This window comes from Dendrobium catenatum, unplaced genomic scaffold, assembly GCF_001605985.2.
Source record: "Dendrobium catenatum unplaced genomic scaffold, ASM160598v2 fragScaff_scaffold_156, whole genome shotgun sequence".
NCBI classification, from domain to species: Eukaryota; Viridiplantae; Streptophyta; class Magnoliopsida; order Asparagales; family Orchidaceae; genus Dendrobium; species Dendrobium catenatum.
In genome coordinates, this window is record NW_021318618.1 from 7,389,949 (window position 1) to 7,408,479 (window position 18,531).

An 18,531-nucleotide genomic window follows, 5' to 3' on the forward strand; every position below is an offset into this window, starting at 1 on the left:
TTCAATAAGAAGAGAATCATATTTTTCATGGTCCTTCCTCCCATTCTTTGCAAAAACACTAAAATTAATCCTTATTGAAGCACCATTTGTTATCATAGATAGCCTCCTATCAACTATTTCTTACAATGACACTAACAGTGATTACCAAATATTCGATTAACGTCACTGTTAAAAGTCGTGGTTGAATGATTTTAGCAACTTGAAGTTGACATCAAAGAATTTGATTGCAAAAAGGTAATTAATTCCACGCACTCACAAGTCACACTAAAATTTGTTTTTCTTACAGTTCTACCGCAAGTGGCAAATCTCCAAGTGGATAAAACATTGACCAAGTCCTTCACAATTAGAAAGATTTAGCAACTTGAAATTAGATTAAAAGAAATTGATCACAAGAATGAATATGATTTCAAACACTCACAAATCACACCAAAATTCACTTCCCTTCCAATAACACCTCAATCAGCTCCTCTTCAAAAACATAAACAGAGACCAAATAAATCATTCAAAAACATTTAGTGCCAATTGACTTTGAAACCAATCCTCTTGAAACTTTAAAGACAAATATTGTTTGCAAAAGAATTTAATCGCAAAAGAATTTAATCTTAAAAAGAGCTATTAATTGAAGTTCCTAAATCAAAGACTGACGCACATGAACTTGAGATTTAAGAACCATTATTCGTTCATGCATACTATCTTTACTATTGAGACCTTACCAGATGACACTTGTAAAAGCAGTTCCATCTGATGATCTTATACAATAGAGGATGGTTCCTACTCCAATTGAAATTCAAGTCTTTGGAGATGAGTTGATTTTATCTTGTTGTATTGCCACTAAAACATGTCAATTGTGTCGCCTTCATCTTACTGCTGCATAGGCTATCAACCTTGTTATATTGATAAGAATGCATGATGGTTGGTTATCATAATACTGTGAAGCCTAAAATGAAGCCTCTAGGTCTACTTGTGCTTTCAAATATCATTCTCCAAGTTACAAAGTTCAAAGTTGCCTTTTCCACCACCATAGACACACATTTCAATTCTTAATTATTCCAATAGAATATCCTCCCTTTTTTGAAAACATTATGCTTTTACCTCAACTTATATTTCTTTTATTTCATGTCATGGTATATTTCATGTGTCAGAACACCATGATTTTGATAAATTAGTCCTTTTCGCACAATATTCCATCTATTTAAAGGTTCATCAAGCTTGTTAGTTATCATAATATTGTACAATAAAATCAATCATGTTTGTGATCAGAAAACCTTGGCGCTCCCTCCCTCTCTCTCTCTCTCTCTCTCTCTCTCTTTCTAGCACACGATGATGTGGGTCCGTCACAATTATCATTTTTTCTTGATGCAAATCATCATGAGTTCAAGCCAAAATATTTTTTAAGATATAATTACACTTCATGTTTAAAATATTGGGGGATTTCCATACATATTACATACCACACAATTCATATATATTTACATATTTAACACCTAAATTTTGCTATTTACTCATAATAGTTTAGTGCATGTCTCCAATACATTAAAGCTTATGCATGAAAATATGTATTTCACTTCAGAAAAATTAATATTAGTAGCATTTTTTATGTGATTTAAATATTCGCATAATAAAATTTTGGCATCAGGTATAAAAATTCATAAGAATTGTGTAGTAGTATGTAAATGAATCCCCCAAAAATATTTAATAAGGGTACATTATATCTTTTTGCAGTTTTTTAGTCTTGAATATTTGAAGTAGATATAGAGAAACCTGATCTATAAACAATGCCTTAGGATTGAATGAATCAAGTGAAGATAATTGAATGAGAAATATCTTGTCTTGTATCCTCCTCTTTTCTTCCTCCTCTCTAGCATGATTTTGTTCCTCTCTTCATAGGTTTGCATAAAATTTCTTCCTCTCTCCACTGCCCTCTCCCACTTTGGATTATTGTATAACCATTAACCAAAATCTAAAATCAACCTTAACAATCATTCTTTAAATCCTCTATACATTATTTGATATTAGAGCAAAATCCAATGCAGACTCTTTATAGTGAATCCAAAAAATTTGCTTTTAAGTTAGAACATCTCCATTGTCCTCCCATGCCTTCAAACACTTTTTCGAATCGCTTTCTTATATCCCACGAAACTTATGAACATATTTTAATAAAAAATTTCAACAACATAAACAAATTTTAACTTTCACAAAATAATGTTATTCTCAATCATTTACCCTATTAAATTAACTTGGAATTGAATAATTTTTTTATGGATCTTCCAAACATCATCCATCCAAATCAACTAATGCTATACTTCCAAAATATAATTTCAAAAAGTTTTAAAATATTATTGATTCTTGTGCTGATGTAAATGCTTACATGGCCTATATAAAATAGAAAAGTATTCCATAAATGCTAAGAGAATTCAATATATGCTAGCTACTAGAAAATCTCCCATCAAAGCTAAAATAATGCATGAGAAATGAAAATTTCCTTTTCATGTTTAGGTTTGTTTGGGGAGCAAAATTCCTCCAAATCTTGAGGCATTCCAAAATCACGTAACCTTTCTATCAACCCAAACAACCTCAAATTCTTGAGTTTAATTATGCTCCACCACCATCCTCTCCCACCTCAATTATCAGCCACAGCCTTCTTTCCATTACCAACCAACTTCTTCTCCACCTCCCAACACCCCTAATATTTCCACCCACAGATCCACCAAATTTCCTTCCATGTGTACTCAAAATTTGCAAAAAGATAATATTGTCTGAGTTGTATACAATCATGCAATTCACTTATTCACGGCATATCTATTTTTCTTATAAAAGCTAATCTCCTTTCTAAATCATCTTGTTCCTCATTGCTATCACATCAATCACATCTATACCATAATTATCACTTTATTGGCTGCCATCTTTGGCCCAATTAAGAAATATAAACTTTCCCAAGTAAATAACAAGTAAACCATTTTCATATAATACCATAACTTTCTTACACCCTCCACAAATGGCTTTTATTAGTCTCATGACCAAGTTTTATGATGAACTTTACTCCTACTCCAAGTCATCTAAGAAGTATGCACTTCCTGGTCCTCAATTGCCAGTCATTGGCGTGAACTCCATGGTGCCGACGACTGGGAAGATCTTCTCGATCCTCTAAACCTTAATCTCCTCCGAGAACTCCTCTGTTACGGGGAGATGAATATGAGGGATCAGATTGGAGTAGGTGGGATAGGGTGCTTGTGTTTATCAATGGTGCTGGGGGTGAAGGTCGGAGAACGCATTCGAGGTTGGCGAGATGGGAAAGGGTTTTGCTGGTTGGGGGTATGGATAGAGAGACGGAGATGGCGGCTCGGGTGGTGACGATGGGCTTAAGTTGCAAGGATCGGAAACTCGCTGGGAAATTATGAGGGGAGATCGGCGCCGGAAGGGATGAGATGACAGTTGCGGCGGATTCAATTTGCATGAGAGAATATTTACGAAGAATCTATATAAAGTTTGGATGCCTTCTAGAGGCCTCCAACGAATATTGATCTGATGGGATTATCTCATTATAAGTCGTTGCTGAGGAAAAAACACTAAGTGTATTAAGGTTGATAGAAGCACCCAGTCGCCCCCTAAAGCTCCTTTGATCTAATTTTTGGACTGTGTTTAAGCTTATGGAAGCAATGCATTTGATTTTATTACAGCTTTCATCGAATCTCCTCTTGACTTTCGACCGTTGTCGGACTTTCTCCCGATAGCCAATTGACTATGGGCTTTTGTCCGTCTGCTAATTATCATCTGATCCCTAACTATCATCGGACCTCTGTCAAGTATTCTCTCGACTGTTGTTGCCATAATTTTAATATATGTCATTCAATTAAGACCAGGAGTACCCATCTAAAGTTTGGTCCGTTTTCCAATGATTTGTAATTCGGTGGACTTTTGTAATTTGTTCAAATATTATTGAAAACATTTCAACTGGGTAAGGCCTCGTGACTTTTCCCTTTTTGAGAGTTTTTCACTTAAAAAAAAAGAAGTACGCACTTCCTACCCATTCCTCGTCACAACCTAAAACATATAACGATCATAAGTTTGTTTTGTCTATATGTCACCAAGTTAGGTTTTTTGAGCCTACTCATTACTACTTACATTCTTCTTCCCCTAGCAAATCTCATTATTTGAGAAGTACTAGTGCATCTTATTATGATTATGAGTGGCTATATTAACCTTCTTGTCATATGGATATGATTATGATAATTGTTTTCATTATAGATCTTACTGGTATTCATCTTATGCTTATGAATTTAATGCACAACCAGATTTTTATCAATCATCTAATTCAACATCTTATATTGATACATATGATCAAAAAACTCAACAATAAGACACTTTTAGCTCTAGCAAAAATGCTCTCATGAATGAACTAAAAGTGTTAATTACACAAAGACAATCCCCTTCTACCCATCCTTTACATACCAAACAACAACCACATTCTAGAATTCCTTTACTCCAAAAATATGTGATTGAACTTTGTGCTTCTAATTTATATGTCAATGGTCATCGCAAAGATTATTATGATAAAGAACAATTACTTTTGATGATTTCAACTATAAGGATGTTTATGATGTACCATGACTTAGGTTTGCTACATTTCTAAAAGTTGTGACAAAGCCTACTTTTGATGGATAACAGACCAAGACCAGCAACTTGAGGCTGATCTTGTGCCATAGCCAGATAGAGTTGCATCAAATTTTGTTGACATTCCTTCAACTAAGCTTTGAGTAGTGGGGTTCCATTTCCAATGATCCTAGCTCCCCCAGCTAAGCTTCTAATATTGGTCCCATCTCCAATGACAAAAACCCCTCCCGCCCTCTCACACAGCCACTACACGTCCAACAACAATTACATGAAGAGAGAAAGAGCTTTATCAGCTACCATTTTGCAAAAATATGTATTCAAGAATAACAAATACCTAAGATAAATAAACATTTAATGAATACCTAGCAAAAAATTGCTTAAAGGGAAAGCAGCTTGATTCAATATTTCCAAATGAAATATTGTAAAAAGATTCAAAATAGTTTGCAGCATATGTAACGCACGTTTAAAAGAACACTATAATTATAGTATCATACCAACAATATTAAGATCACAAAAAATATATGATGCTTTAAATAATTGGATTTCTAGAAAACTAAATGTCATTTTTCAAGGAAGAACCGAACATAGCCAAACTGCAAACTCAACCGAAATTTCAAGATAAAAATTTTCAGGAGAGAACATATCGAAAATAGAACAAGCAAAATTGTTGGACAGATTTGAAAAAGATAAAAAAAGTCATGTAACCTGTATATCCAATCTCAAAGATAGAATAACATAAGTATCAATGACATAACAAAACTTGACAAACTGGTAGCGAAAGTAGCATAATGCAGACAAATTAAATAATGCGTTCAATAACTGAAACAAGGTTGCACTAACAGAGTTCATTCAACGGCGCTCTGAACATCTAAAGCAATCCCCGAAAAAAATAAGCAAAGATGGAGGAGACCCCAAACTGTAGACCTAACGGTAAGATTTCTGAAACCTTGCACGAGCGCCGCGACCACCGAACTTCTTGGGCTCGCAGCGGCGCGGATCAGCAACCAACAGTGTACGATCATACCTAATGAAGATGTCCTTGACCTCCTTCTTGGAGTGTTCATCGACGTACTTCTGGTAGTAGGCAACAAGAGCCTTGGCGATGCTCTGGCGAATGGCGTAGATCTGAGATGTCTTACCGCCTCCACGGACACGGATGCGCATGTCGACGCCACGGAAGCGCTCTATGCCGGCGAGGAGGATCGGTTCGAAGGCTTTGTAGCGGAGGATCTCAGGTTTCACGAGTTCGATCGGCACGCCGTTAACCTTGATCAAGCCCTTTCCAGCCTTGCAATGAGTAACGGCAACCGCCGTCTTCTTGCGTCCAAAACACTGGACGGAGTTTGCTGCAACCTTTGTCGCCATGGACGTCGTCTTCAACAGTCGATGAAAAGGGAAGATGAAGCAAGAGAAGGCCGGCGGCGTGCGAGTGGAGACGTACGATATGAAGAGTGACAAACTAGGGTTTTTAATCAAAGCTTTCTTTAGTTCTGTACTCTTGTCCAACTTATTTCTATTAAGCCCAAAAGGCCCAAACAACAGCCCGACATGCCCCCAAGATTAACCAGGTCTTGTTGGGTCCATAGGCCGCCTTAATATAATTGAATGCGGGTTAATGCTGGTTTTGGACGGATTTCTTATTACTTCTTAAAATAGCTTTTTATTACAAAAATTAATTTTTTTTTTTATAAAAAAATTACTTTAAGAAGTAGTAAGAATTTCATTCCAAAAGAAATCTTACTCGAGCAGCCGTGCTCGACTGGTTCAATTAATAGGGGGCTCGAACTCGAGTGCGATTGAGTCAAGCTTGTACATTGAGCTTAGCTTGAGTCTTGAAAATAAATGTAAGCTCAAGCTCAATTCGTTAAACTAAACATGAGCTCGAGATTATAAAAAAAAACTCGTCAACATTATAGAAGGATGCAGAAGGTGTTGTAGCAGCAACTAGCAGGAAAAAAGCCAATTATAGGTAGAAGTCACCAATGGAGCTTGGAGAAATTATTTTGTGCGGAGTTTGAACGGGAACAACCGTCTGGACTATGAGTATACACATTGTGTATACATAGTATGTACAATAATTTTTTACAACCTATATATAAATATGTACACATTGTGTACACTCATATATCTGTACTGTTATTCCCGTCCGGACTCCGCAGAGAATAATTTCTCTGATGGAGGAGTGCCACTCTATTTTTTAAGGGACAAAAATTAATATTGTTAGCTTTATGCTACAAAGATGCTTTAATGCAAAAAATGGCACAAATGAAGCTTTAATGGAATAATGACAGCAATTGTGCCTGCTTAGCTTTCAAAATTAAAAAAAAAAATGCCATTTAATGTTGGAAATGAAAGCAGCATTATTTATCTCCTGCTCTTAATTTTTATTTTAAATACTAAACATATTATTTTTGAATAATTCGAGCGGGCTCTTTAGCCAACAATCCGAGTTATGTCAAATTTGAACTCAAGCTTGTTTTATATTGAAATTCAAGTTTGAGCTCAAGCTCAAGCTCGCGGCTTAATAAGCTCAATTCGTGAACTCGTTAATGAATCGAGTTCACTCACTCATTTACATTGGTGAAGCATATGTAAATGATAAACAAGTGTAATTAGTGTAAATGCTAAATAAGTATTATATTTGCAGCCAATCTTCATATTATCACCAGCCCTATATTCAAATAAACACTAATCAATATATGAATTATCATTAGAAAAATAACAAATAAGCAAACACTTAGCAGCTATGAGCCAATCAAGTCTCCTATTAGATCTTAATGGTGATCAATCACTATAGAGGATCAACATTTAGGCTTTGTTTGGGACGGCTTTTTTTCTATTTCTTAAAGCAGTTTTATAGTACAAATTTTTTTAATTTTGTACTAGAAAACTGCTTTAAGAAGCAAAAAGAAAACCGTCCCAAACGAAGCCTTTGAAACCCATTTACAAAAGGCGGATAAGCAATAACTAAGGTTTCGTTTGTGATGGTTTTCTTCGTGCTTCATAAAGCAGCTTTCAAGTATAAAAACTGCTTTAGAAAATAGTAAGAAAGTCGTCTCAAACAAAACTTAAATGCCTACAATGAGCAAATAGTATCAACCAATTCTAATTAAAAGTGCCCAAAGTCCAAATGGCATGGGATGACTCACAATACACATAACATAGTTTTATGCATTGTTAGAGCAGATAAATTAAATAACCAATCTTGCTTCCAATCATAGCTTTACACGTGTACTCATTATCTTACTTAAACACTATATATATATATATCTGTCATTGTTGTAACAGTGGGATAAGCAAATATACAAATCATATTCTGTTATGTTCTTTATCATTGTTCTCCCTGTCTTCGGTTTCTGCATGGTATCAGAGCAGCCTCAAGCACTCTCGGCCACGAGCAGTTCGTCCTATGCTTGGCACCTGAGGCTCGGACATCCTCATTACAGGACTTTACAATGTAATTCCTGCAATTCTTGTAAAACTCATAAACTACCATTTGAACGATCTCTTACTAGTACCAATGCTCCACTAGATCTGGTTAACTCTGACGTTTGGGGACCATCCCCTGTTTCCTCTCAACAAGGATTCCAATATTATGTAATATTTGTAGACGATTTTTCTCGATTTACTTGGCTATACCCGCTCACGTATAAATCTGATGTAATTAATGTTTTTATTCAATTTGTTAAGTTTATTGAACGACAAACCTCTCGTAAGCTTAAAATAATCAGAACTGATGGCGGCGGTGAGTTTGTAAACAAGAGATTTCAAGAATTCACAAAGACAGCCGGAATCAAGCATCAAACATCTTGTCCATATACTCCGGAGCAAAATGGAGTTGCCAAACGAAAACATCGGCACATCATTACCACCACGAGAACTCTTATTCAAACAGCTAGTCTACCGATGGTACATTGGCTCGATGCTGCTTCCACTGCCACGTATATTATCAATCGCCTACCATCCACAACCACCGGCAATCTGTCACCGCTACAACGAATGTTCAACATTACACCTTCTTATGATCACCTTAGAACATTCAGATGCGAGTGTTATCCACTACTGCCTCCGACAAATCGAACCAAACTTACACCACAATCGGTGGCGTGTATTTTCTTGGGTTATTCCGATAGCATGAAAGGCTAAAAATGATATAATACGGTCACAGGTAATACTATAGTCTCTCGGCACGTCAAATTTAATGAGACTGTTTTTCCCTGCATCAACAGGTCTTCCCACATTCCTATGGGCACAACCAACATACCTCCTCCACTGCTCATTCCCGCGTCTACAATACAGCAACACACTCAAGTTCATAAACAGCAAGCCATGCCGCTACCACACTGTGTTCCACCTGCTCTTCAATCTAACAATATTCAAAACAACAGTCAGGCAACGCCTGAAGCACCTACTCTTCACAATACTCATCCTATGACTACGTGTACTAGAACCGGGACACTTAAACCAGTTCAAAGGCTTAATCTTCTTCATCAGGAACAAACTTCAAGTGATCCTACAAACTACAATGAAGCTTGCAAGAAAATTGAATGGTGAAATGCCATGGAAGACGAATTTCTAGCTCTCCATAAACAGGGTACTTGGGCGTTGGTACCACCACCTTCAAACGGCACCATAATCGGCTCCAAATGGACATACCGAACGAAATTTAATTTCGATGGATCAATAGCTCGATTCAAGGCATGTTTGGTGGCTCAAGGCAACCAACAGGAACTTGGAATCGACTACAATGACACCTTTAGTCCGGTCGCTAAACTACCGACTATATGCATCCTATTCACGATAGCGCTATTTCACAAATGGAAAGTTCACCAACTCGATGTTGCTAATGTATTCTTACATGGTGACATCAACGAGACCGTTTATATGCGTCAACCGAAGGGATTTGAAGACACCTCCAAACCAAATCATGTGTGTCTTCTACGAAAGGCAATATACGGTCTACGTCAAGCTCCACGGCAATGGTACACTACGTTCACCTCATATCTTCTTCAAATCGGTTTTCAACAAAGCCAAGCGGACACGTCCCTCCTACTGTTGCACCGGGATCAACTTCAAATCTACCTCCTCGTCTATGTGGATGACATATTAATAACCGGTAACAGCAGCCAAGCCATGATTGATCTTATTGATCAATTAAAATCCAAATTCACTATGAAGGATTTAGGTGCAGCACATCAATTCTTAGGCATCAAAATTGAATCCAATCAAGACACTACAGGAAAAACGCCGAAATCTGGTTGTTTTTTCCGGCGGTTACTCTATATTAACCGGCGGTTTTTTGCAGTACCGGCGGCTTCATGGCGATTTTTTGACCGCCGAAAAAAATCGTGTAGGAAACTTTCACCGACGGTTTTTTACCGGCGGTTTATTATGGCGGCGGTTTACCGACGGCTTAGACCGCCGGTTACAGGCGGATTCTGAACCGGCGGTCTTCCGGCCGTGAGACCGCCGGTTATTTGACCGACGGCTTACCAGCGGTCAATATACCGACGGGTTTCCGGCGGTTTAGTTGGGCGTCGTTTGTTTTTGAAACCGTCGGAAGGCGCCGGTAGACCGCCGGTCTTTTACCGGCAAATGCGGCGGTTTTCGGACCGCCGTTAATACCTGCGGTTTAACGTATAAAAAACACCGGCAGACCGCCGTTAAACGACGGCGGTTTAACCGCCGGCTATACCGCCTGTAACACTGGCGGTCCATAAACCGCCGGTTGGAACCGCCGGTAATAGCCATTTTTTCTGTAGTGAGATAAGTATTTTCTTTCCCAATCTCTTTATGCTAAATCAATCGTTCAAATGGCCGGATTGTAGAATTGCAATTCGATCGCTAACCCTTCCTTTTCTAAACCCATTGTTACAGAAACGGATGATCAATCGTGCTTTGACGCACCACTGTACAGGCGTATCATCGGCTCCCTACAGTATTTAACATTGACGCGGCCAGACATTGCTTACACAGTCAATGTTCTCTCGCAACACATGCACGATCTGGCTCTGCAACACACTCTAATGCTCAAGAAGTTGATAAGATACATCAAAGGTTCTACAGACCTCGGTATACCCATAACCAGATCAAACCTTCAGCTCCGAACCTTTTCGGAGGCCGACTGGGCGTCCGATCCAGTCACCAGGAAGTCGACGTCGGGCAATTGCACTTTTCTGGGCAACACATTAGTTTCATGGACAGTTAAAAAGCAATCTACCGTCTCTCGATCGTCAACAGAATCAGAATACCGGGCTTTGGCAGCAGCCACGGCGGACACGCTTTGGATCAGACGATTACTTTTGGACTTCCGCATCACCTTGTCCAACCCGGTAGACATATTCTGTGACAACATGTCTACTATAGCTTTGGCAAATAACCCTATTTTTCATGCTAGAACAAAGCATATTGAAATCGATCAGAGATTCATTCGGGACCATTTACAGCAAAAACTTATCAAACTGCTTCCTGTCAGCACAATAGACCAACTTGCGGATATACTCACAAAACCGTTATCCACTAATCGGTTCAAAGTTTTCCGCTCCAAACTGACTGTTAGCACTTACTCGTCAGTTTGCGGGGGAATGTTAGAGCAGATAAATTAAATAACCAATCTTGCTTCCAATCTTAGCTTTACACGTGTACTCATTATCTTACTTAAACACTATATATATATCTATCATTGTTGTAACAGTGAGATAAGCAAATATACAAATCATATTATGTTATGTTCTTTATCACTGTTCTCCCTGTCTTCGGTTTCTTCATGCATGAATGACGTAATTACATAATAAAGTGTCTTATGGCTCATTACCAATAAAATTAAAAAAAGATAAGCAAGTGATGAAGCATTTTCCCTTAATAAGGCACATGTTGATATTTTCCATTCCTTTAGTTGCTAAAATTATACTAGTTGTTGTAGGCGACCTCAATCCTATTCTTATCTTTGATAATTTTGACTTCTTATCTTTTTTTTTCCAAAGTTGATAAAATATTATATCTTACAATCTAGACAATTTTTATTGTGCACGTTTTGATAGGTTATATGTATAATTATTCTGCATATTTTTGATATGATCGCCCATTATTTTCACCATTTATTTTGGAAATTATTATATTTCATATATTTTAATGAGTATATTGATTTTAATAGAATTTGCTATAGTTGATAAAAAAAGCTTCTAAATGTTACATATGAATATTATGATTAGTTGATTTCCATGCAAAATATAACCTCGTGAATCTTATTGCAAAATTATGTTATAGACAAGTATATGTATCGTAAATGATTGTCAATACTGCATAAATGACATGAGATATGTGTAATTATTAGAGTTAGGTGTATTTCATATGAATTATATGTGGTATAATGTTTGTAAACAAAAAAAAAAAAAACTAATTCAATATGATTTTGTTTAATGAAGATATATGTTTCTATACATGAGTGGAAGCTGATGGGATTTCTTTAATTATGGGTTAGTGGTTAAAGAAATCCCATCTATGATATGTAGAGTGATAGAAAAATATGATATGATATGAAAATGGGTGTCGACGGGCTGGGGGAGGATGACGACTCTTATGTATGATATGATATCCTAGCTACTCCGACATGAATTGTATAAGGAAAACACCACAAAATGAGCAAGATATCGTAACTCACATATTATAGTATACAAATATGAATATATAGATTTTCTAAATATTAATTACATGATATGATATTATAGTGGTACAAGTTCATAATGCATATGATTGTTGAATCTCCTCGGCAACGGCAGAAGAAGAAATATGAAAACAAAAGATTAACTGAAGAGAAGAATAGAAGAAGATTGAGGTTAGCCTTGAGTACTGTTCATTGTTATGTGAAAAGCTAATGAATTATTACAGCCTTAAAGAATATATGTAGCAGAGTTGGTTAAGAACCAACGCTCAAAATTTAACAGCAGTAATGTAGTGGCTAAGTTAAAAAGAGATACAAGAATGTTTCAGATGCAGTGGAGCAGCAAATCGAGAACTGAGCCGACTTATGCATAGACTAAATAACTTCTCAATTCTCCTTATCAACCCCCCTCAAGGTAACAATAGTTGGTTGTATTGTTAACTTGTCACGAAGTTGAGAATAGCGGGTAGCATTGAGAGGTTTAGTGAAGAGGTCAGTTGGTTGATCTTGAGAGCAGATATGATGCACTGTAATATATTGTGATCGAATGCAATCTCGTATACAATGAAAATCAATTTTCATGCGCTTGATTCTTGCATGAAATATGAGACTCTTGGCCAAGATGATCGCAGCGACAATCAAAAGGCATTCTACATTATAAACACTAATTAAAAAAACACTAATTATTAAATTTATGTTTTGTTCTAGTAACTATAATATTGATTTTAAAAATAGTATCTAGCAAAATATGATCGCCTACAGATTCTTTGATGCCGAAAAACATTGAAAGAAATAAATTATATGTAATATTGGATGTTAATAAATGACTTGATTTACCAACTTAATCCTAAAAATTCGGATTTGAGTTGACCCGCTAACTCAATATTGACTTGAACGTGACTCGTTTAATATTTTTCCCCTTAAATCCTTTCCCTTTTTGGCAAGATCTTATTATTATTTTTATCAATTACCTAAATTTATAGTTGACAAGTTATAAATATAAATCAAATGAGTTGGTTTGGGTCATTCGGTTGCCAGCGGGTCGAATTTGGATCCACCATTTTGACTCATTTTTTAAACAACTCAAATCAATTTCAAGTTGGACCTAAATCTGACCCACCCATTGCTATCCCATTTTAACACCCCTAATATAAGATAATCTATTTCTAAAAATACTTAGTAGAAGAATCAAATACTTTTAATACATTCCTTATCTTAGAATTACTTCTCTCAAGTACTATTTACCTACCATCCAACTAATTTCTGTAACTTTTTAAAATAAATCATGAAGAACATGTACAAAATACAAGGTACTATCATACATATAGTAGGTAGAATTTTACTTAGGTTTCATACAAGTATGACGCCTTGTAGTTGACACTTCAACTAATTGTGTTGACTAGCCAACTTACTTCGTATGTGCATTTGGCTTTTACTATAGGCTGTTCATTTTCTAACAATTACTTGACTCAATTCATGTCTGATTCCTCTCTCATACGGCACGACTCCTTAAACGGGAAGAAAATAACTATGTGGCCCTACACGTGTGGGATTGGTTGCTGGTAGGTCCACCGAGGGATTAATTACGCCGTCATACTCCTCCTTTGGATGAATTATTTTGTGTGGACGTCGAACACCGCCCCCAATGAAAGTGTGCCACGTCACTCCCTACTCGGTATCGCGGCTCGGTACTACTTGATACTGGATGACATGGCTGCACCTAATTTGTCTGTGGACGGTAAGATGTGCCCGGTATCCGCACAGAATAATCTCTTCCTCTTTTAAGGATGACAGTGTGTAGATATCCATTCAAAAAAAAAACAAAAAAAAAAAAAAACAACCAAACTCTTTAGGACCATCATAAATTAATGTCTTAATATATGTTGCAAATTTAAACTTTGAATCCATTTTCCTCATTAATTCTTCTCCTCTTCCACTGCAAGCGGGGACACAGTCATAATGGATACAACGAAGAGAAACGGAAAGAGATCACAAAGACAGAGAACGCTGTGCTTCTCACAGCATGTAAGACAATTAAACAAAGATAAATAAAGCATACGAAATCCAAATACACCGTCAACACCATAGAAGAAATTAAAGACAGTATAACAACCAATAAACACTTGTTCAGCTAACACGGCGGCAGAGAGTAATGCCATCACTGACCGGAAGCTGACAGATCTCCACGCGCTTATCTGCGGCCAAGGCCTTATTCAACTCGATCACGAAATCGCGGTAATATCTGATATATTTCCGCATGGGCGTGTCGGCCGGCTCCGCCACGGAACCATTCCATAGCGTGTTATCGTAGCCGATCACGCCGCCGAGCTTAACGAGGTCGATAAGGCGTTTATGGTAGTTGAGGTAATTATCTTTGTCGGCGTCGACGAAGATGAAGTCGAAGGAGCCGTGGCTGTTCTCATCCTTAAGGAGCTCGTCGAGAACAGGGAGGGCGGGGCCTTCGCGGAAGTCGATCTTGTGAGCCACCCCGGCTTTCTCAATCACCGGGAGGCCGAGTTCGTAGTTCTCCCGGTTTATATCCATGGCGAGAATCTGCGCCATTTTTATATATGTTATTTTTAATGATTTGTTTTTTGTAAAAAAATAATCTTTTTGAAGAAATTAGAACAATATGAACATTAATGGGCTCTTTTCGCTTGATTTGAAGATAAATTTATGATTTTTTATATGCTATTTAAGAGAAATTGATACCTTGCCATCGTCGGGAAGAGCGAGGGCGGTGGCAAGGAGAGAGTAGCCTGTGTATACGCCAATCTCCATCGTCTTCTTCGCATTTATCAGCTTTAAAAGCATGCTCAGAAATTGTCCCTCATCCGCTGATGTGGTCATCAGATTCCTTCATCCAACATAATATAAATACCCAAATTAATATATATTTTTTACGTTTTTCTGAAAGAGCTCTGTCGGATCTAAGAAATTAGAAGCATAAGAAATTAGAAGCATAAACTAACCATGGATGCTTAGCTGTGATCTCTCGGAGCTCCTTCATGCTCTCTGGCTCACGGGGGTAGACGCTCGTCTCCAAAATATACTGCAAATAAATATAAGATAAACTGAGAAATAAATAAAAATCGTACCTTTTTATATTTATTTTGAGATTAATAAAATAACTAATTATAATTTTATCAAGTTTATTTAAAAGCGAATTTCATGAATAGAAAATCCCCTGATTTGGCGCACCTGATAGAGAGCATCGCTTTTAAGAAGACTCTTATGGCCGACCTCTTGATGTCTGGTCTTCTGCTCTCCGTTCTGGTTCTCGGCCTTAGTTTGAACCTCCGCGGTGGCGGTCGCCATGGCCGCCTTCTGCTTTCTCTTTTCTCTCTGTTTTCCTCTTCGCTGTTGGGGAAGTAGAAGACGAGCGGAGGATTAGTGATTTGGGGAAGAATGAAGGGGAAAATACATATATAAACTGGGTGGAAGTGAATAGTCCACGGGGCCAATAGCATTTAAGGTTGTGGGCCCCAGCACTCCGAGTGTTCGGGTGGCCCGGTGGGCATGGGATGGGTGAGCGGTTTTATTTATTTGGTTTTTTATTCGGAAGGCGCGGTAGATTCTGGACCGGTCCGAGGGTGTGGGGCCCGCTCACCAACCGCGCATTGTATTGTAAAATATGACTCACAATAATGCAATCGTGCTGTCCACTTTGGAATCAGAGAATCCACTTTTACGAGAAATACCTATCGTATATAACGCAATAAATAGGTGATGTGTCATATTTTGATTCGTCTCTTAATGGCGTGCGAATAAACACAGAGATTATTGAATCAGAATTTGATGTGTCATCAGTTACATAGCCGTGATACACAACAAATAAATGATATGACATGTTCTGATTCGTCGTCTGTAACGTCTGGAATATGCACATAATAATTTCACTTGTGAGAGAGCATTTCTCCTCTTTTAATTAATTTTATTCTACTTTTTTTTTTAATTCTACCTACTTTTCTCATGTCCTAAGATCCGAAAATCATAGGACTTTAGAGGAAAAGAAAATATATGGAAGACTTTGAGTCTTTGATAAACATCATCAATAAAAAATTTAAATGATTGCATTTGCGAAAGAACAATATTCACAATTTAGTATGGAAGGGCTCCACAAATTCATTTATTTATTTATTTTTTAATTAAATGGGTGCGACTGTACCAGCAGCAGTGCCCTGAATCTATTAAAATTTTACTGTTAAATGTGTTTGGGCAAGAATAGTAATAGAATGGATGACATCTTGGAAAGTCTGTGTTATGCTCCCTTTTGATGTACTTTTTACTCTAAGTAAGACACATTAGAAAAAAAAGATTATGTAGCCAACTCTACGTAATCAGATAAAAGCTTGATGTTATTATTGGTATTGTTTTAGAACTAAAAAATTTTTATAATAAAAAATTGATTTAAAAAGTAGCATGAAAGTTGGCCTAAACTAAGCTTAGTTTGGGACGGATTTTCTATTGCTTTCTAAAACGGAGTTTTAGTACAAAAATAAAAAAATTTGTACTAAAACTCCGTTTTAGAAATCAATAAAAAAGTCATCCCAAACGAAGCCTAAGACTTAGTTTGAGGTGGTTTTCTTATTACTTTTTAAAACAGTTTTTTAGTACAAAAGTTTTTTGAAATAAAAAATTTTGTTATAGAAAACAGCTTTAGAAAGCAATAAGAAAGCTATCACAAATGAAGCCGAAGCCTAAAAATGAACTTTAAGATTAAAGAAGTTATGATCATAATGAGAACTCTAATAGCATTAAATTTATTACAATAAAATGATAAAATACAATAAATTAACAATTCTAAAGAATTAAGTTGATTTTTTTACATTTAATAATTTTTATCTACCTATTAAAATAAAATAAAAAAACATAGATATATTTTTAAATGAAACCTTAAATATTTTTTGAAATAATCAATAAAAATCATGTACAGTATTTAATATGGAAAATAATCTTTTTTAATTCATTCGAACTTCAATAATTGGTTGACTTCATATTTCTATTACGTGACTGTAATGATAATAATTAGTTAATTACTTAATTAGTCTTATTAATATATACGATTTAAAAATAATGCGCATTTCTATGTTCCGAGGAACGAACGAATATGTACGAGAAATTACTAATGAGGAATAAAAACAAACATTTGGTGATCAACAGAAACGGGAAAGGGTCGTCGATGGTGGGAAGCGTTTGGTGAGGGAGTTGGTAGGCGGACCCCACATTTGTTGGTCCTTGGAACAACCCCGGGCCGGTTGGTGATGATGGCTAAGTTGACCTAACTAAGATTTTATTTATCTATTTATTTAAAATTAAATATCATAGTATAAATTATGAGATTACAAAGTATTAAATCTTTTTTTAAAATTAATAGTATATATGAAAAATGGAGTTGTAGGTAGAAGGAGCTCATACAATAAGAAATTCGTACGGTCTCATTTTATTAGTATCAATATTCTCCTAAATGATTTTCATTGTGATCGCACCTTATAAATAACAGTTTCCTCTAAAAAGGCAGACCATTGATCTCCCGACATTCCAAAAAAAAAAAAGGTTGTCTCTCACCCTCTCAGCCACCTGAGAAAGAGGATGTTAATAAATCTATTAGAGTCAATCATTGTAGGCATGATCTTGTAATAACAGATGATTGCTTAGGCGTAGTGGTTTCATCGTATACATTTCGGTGTGATGGAAAATCATTATTTGAAAAGATAAGAAGTGGAGTTGGTGAGGATTGGAGGCATGCACTTCATACTCGATCAAATTTGTAAAGTTATTCTTCAGGTGGCCTCAAGTTCGATATCATTAATAATAGATGAGGTTATTCTATCATCCCTTGTTCAACTGAGGGTTGCACTTCCACAATGCACTTCTTAGCTTGAAGGTAGACTAAGAAGTCTTTAAAATGGTCTTTCTCGATGAGTTTCTCGATCAATAATCTCAACATGCAGCAATTAGTATTGTGACAATTATCATTTGTTATATAATCAGAGTTTAAATATGTATAGAGGCTCAAATGTCTTCACATTGATGTATGCCACTTACAGTACTACAAACTCCAAATTGTGGACATAATTTTTATGACTAATTGGTTCATCATATATATATTGTACTAAATAATCTAATTAGAGGTGCTAATATAGGTCTTCTTCGCTCGAGATGGTGAGGTCTTTGAAAGGTACCTCTCAAATGAGAGAATTTTGCCTTTAACTACTATTGTGGTGATGGACAAGATAACTACTCCCCATCTCAACTTT

The 18,531-nt window shown here is 36.5% G+C and overlaps 2 protein-coding genes across 2 annotated transcripts; both read right to left on the minus strand.

Annotated features, from left to right (window-relative positions):
- Positions 1-5,291: 5,291 nt before the first annotated feature.
- On the minus strand, positions 5,292-6,085 carry LOC110113331 (40S ribosomal protein S16). Its single transcript, XM_020845878.2, has one exon. It carries the CDS (start codon positions 5,974-5,976, stop codon positions 5,536-5,538), a length of 441 nt encoding a protein of 146 aa, XP_020701537.1. The 5' UTR covers positions 5,977-6,085; the 3' UTR covers positions 5,292-5,535.
- Positions 6,086-14,152: 8,067 nt separating this feature from the next.
- Positions 14,153-15,676, minus strand: LOC110113335 (caffeoyl-CoA O-methyltransferase). Its single transcript, XM_020845882.2, has 4 exons — positions 15,473-15,676; positions 15,244-15,323; positions 14,984-15,128; positions 14,153-14,824 (listed from the first exon to the last, which is right to left on the minus strand). The coding sequence occupies exons 1-4, from the start codon at positions 15,587-15,589 to the stop codon at positions 14,399-14,401; spliced, it is 768 nt and encodes a 255-aa protein (XP_020701541.1). The 5' UTR covers positions 15,590-15,676; the 3' UTR covers positions 14,153-14,398.
- Positions 15,677-18,531: the final 2,855 nt, after the last annotated feature.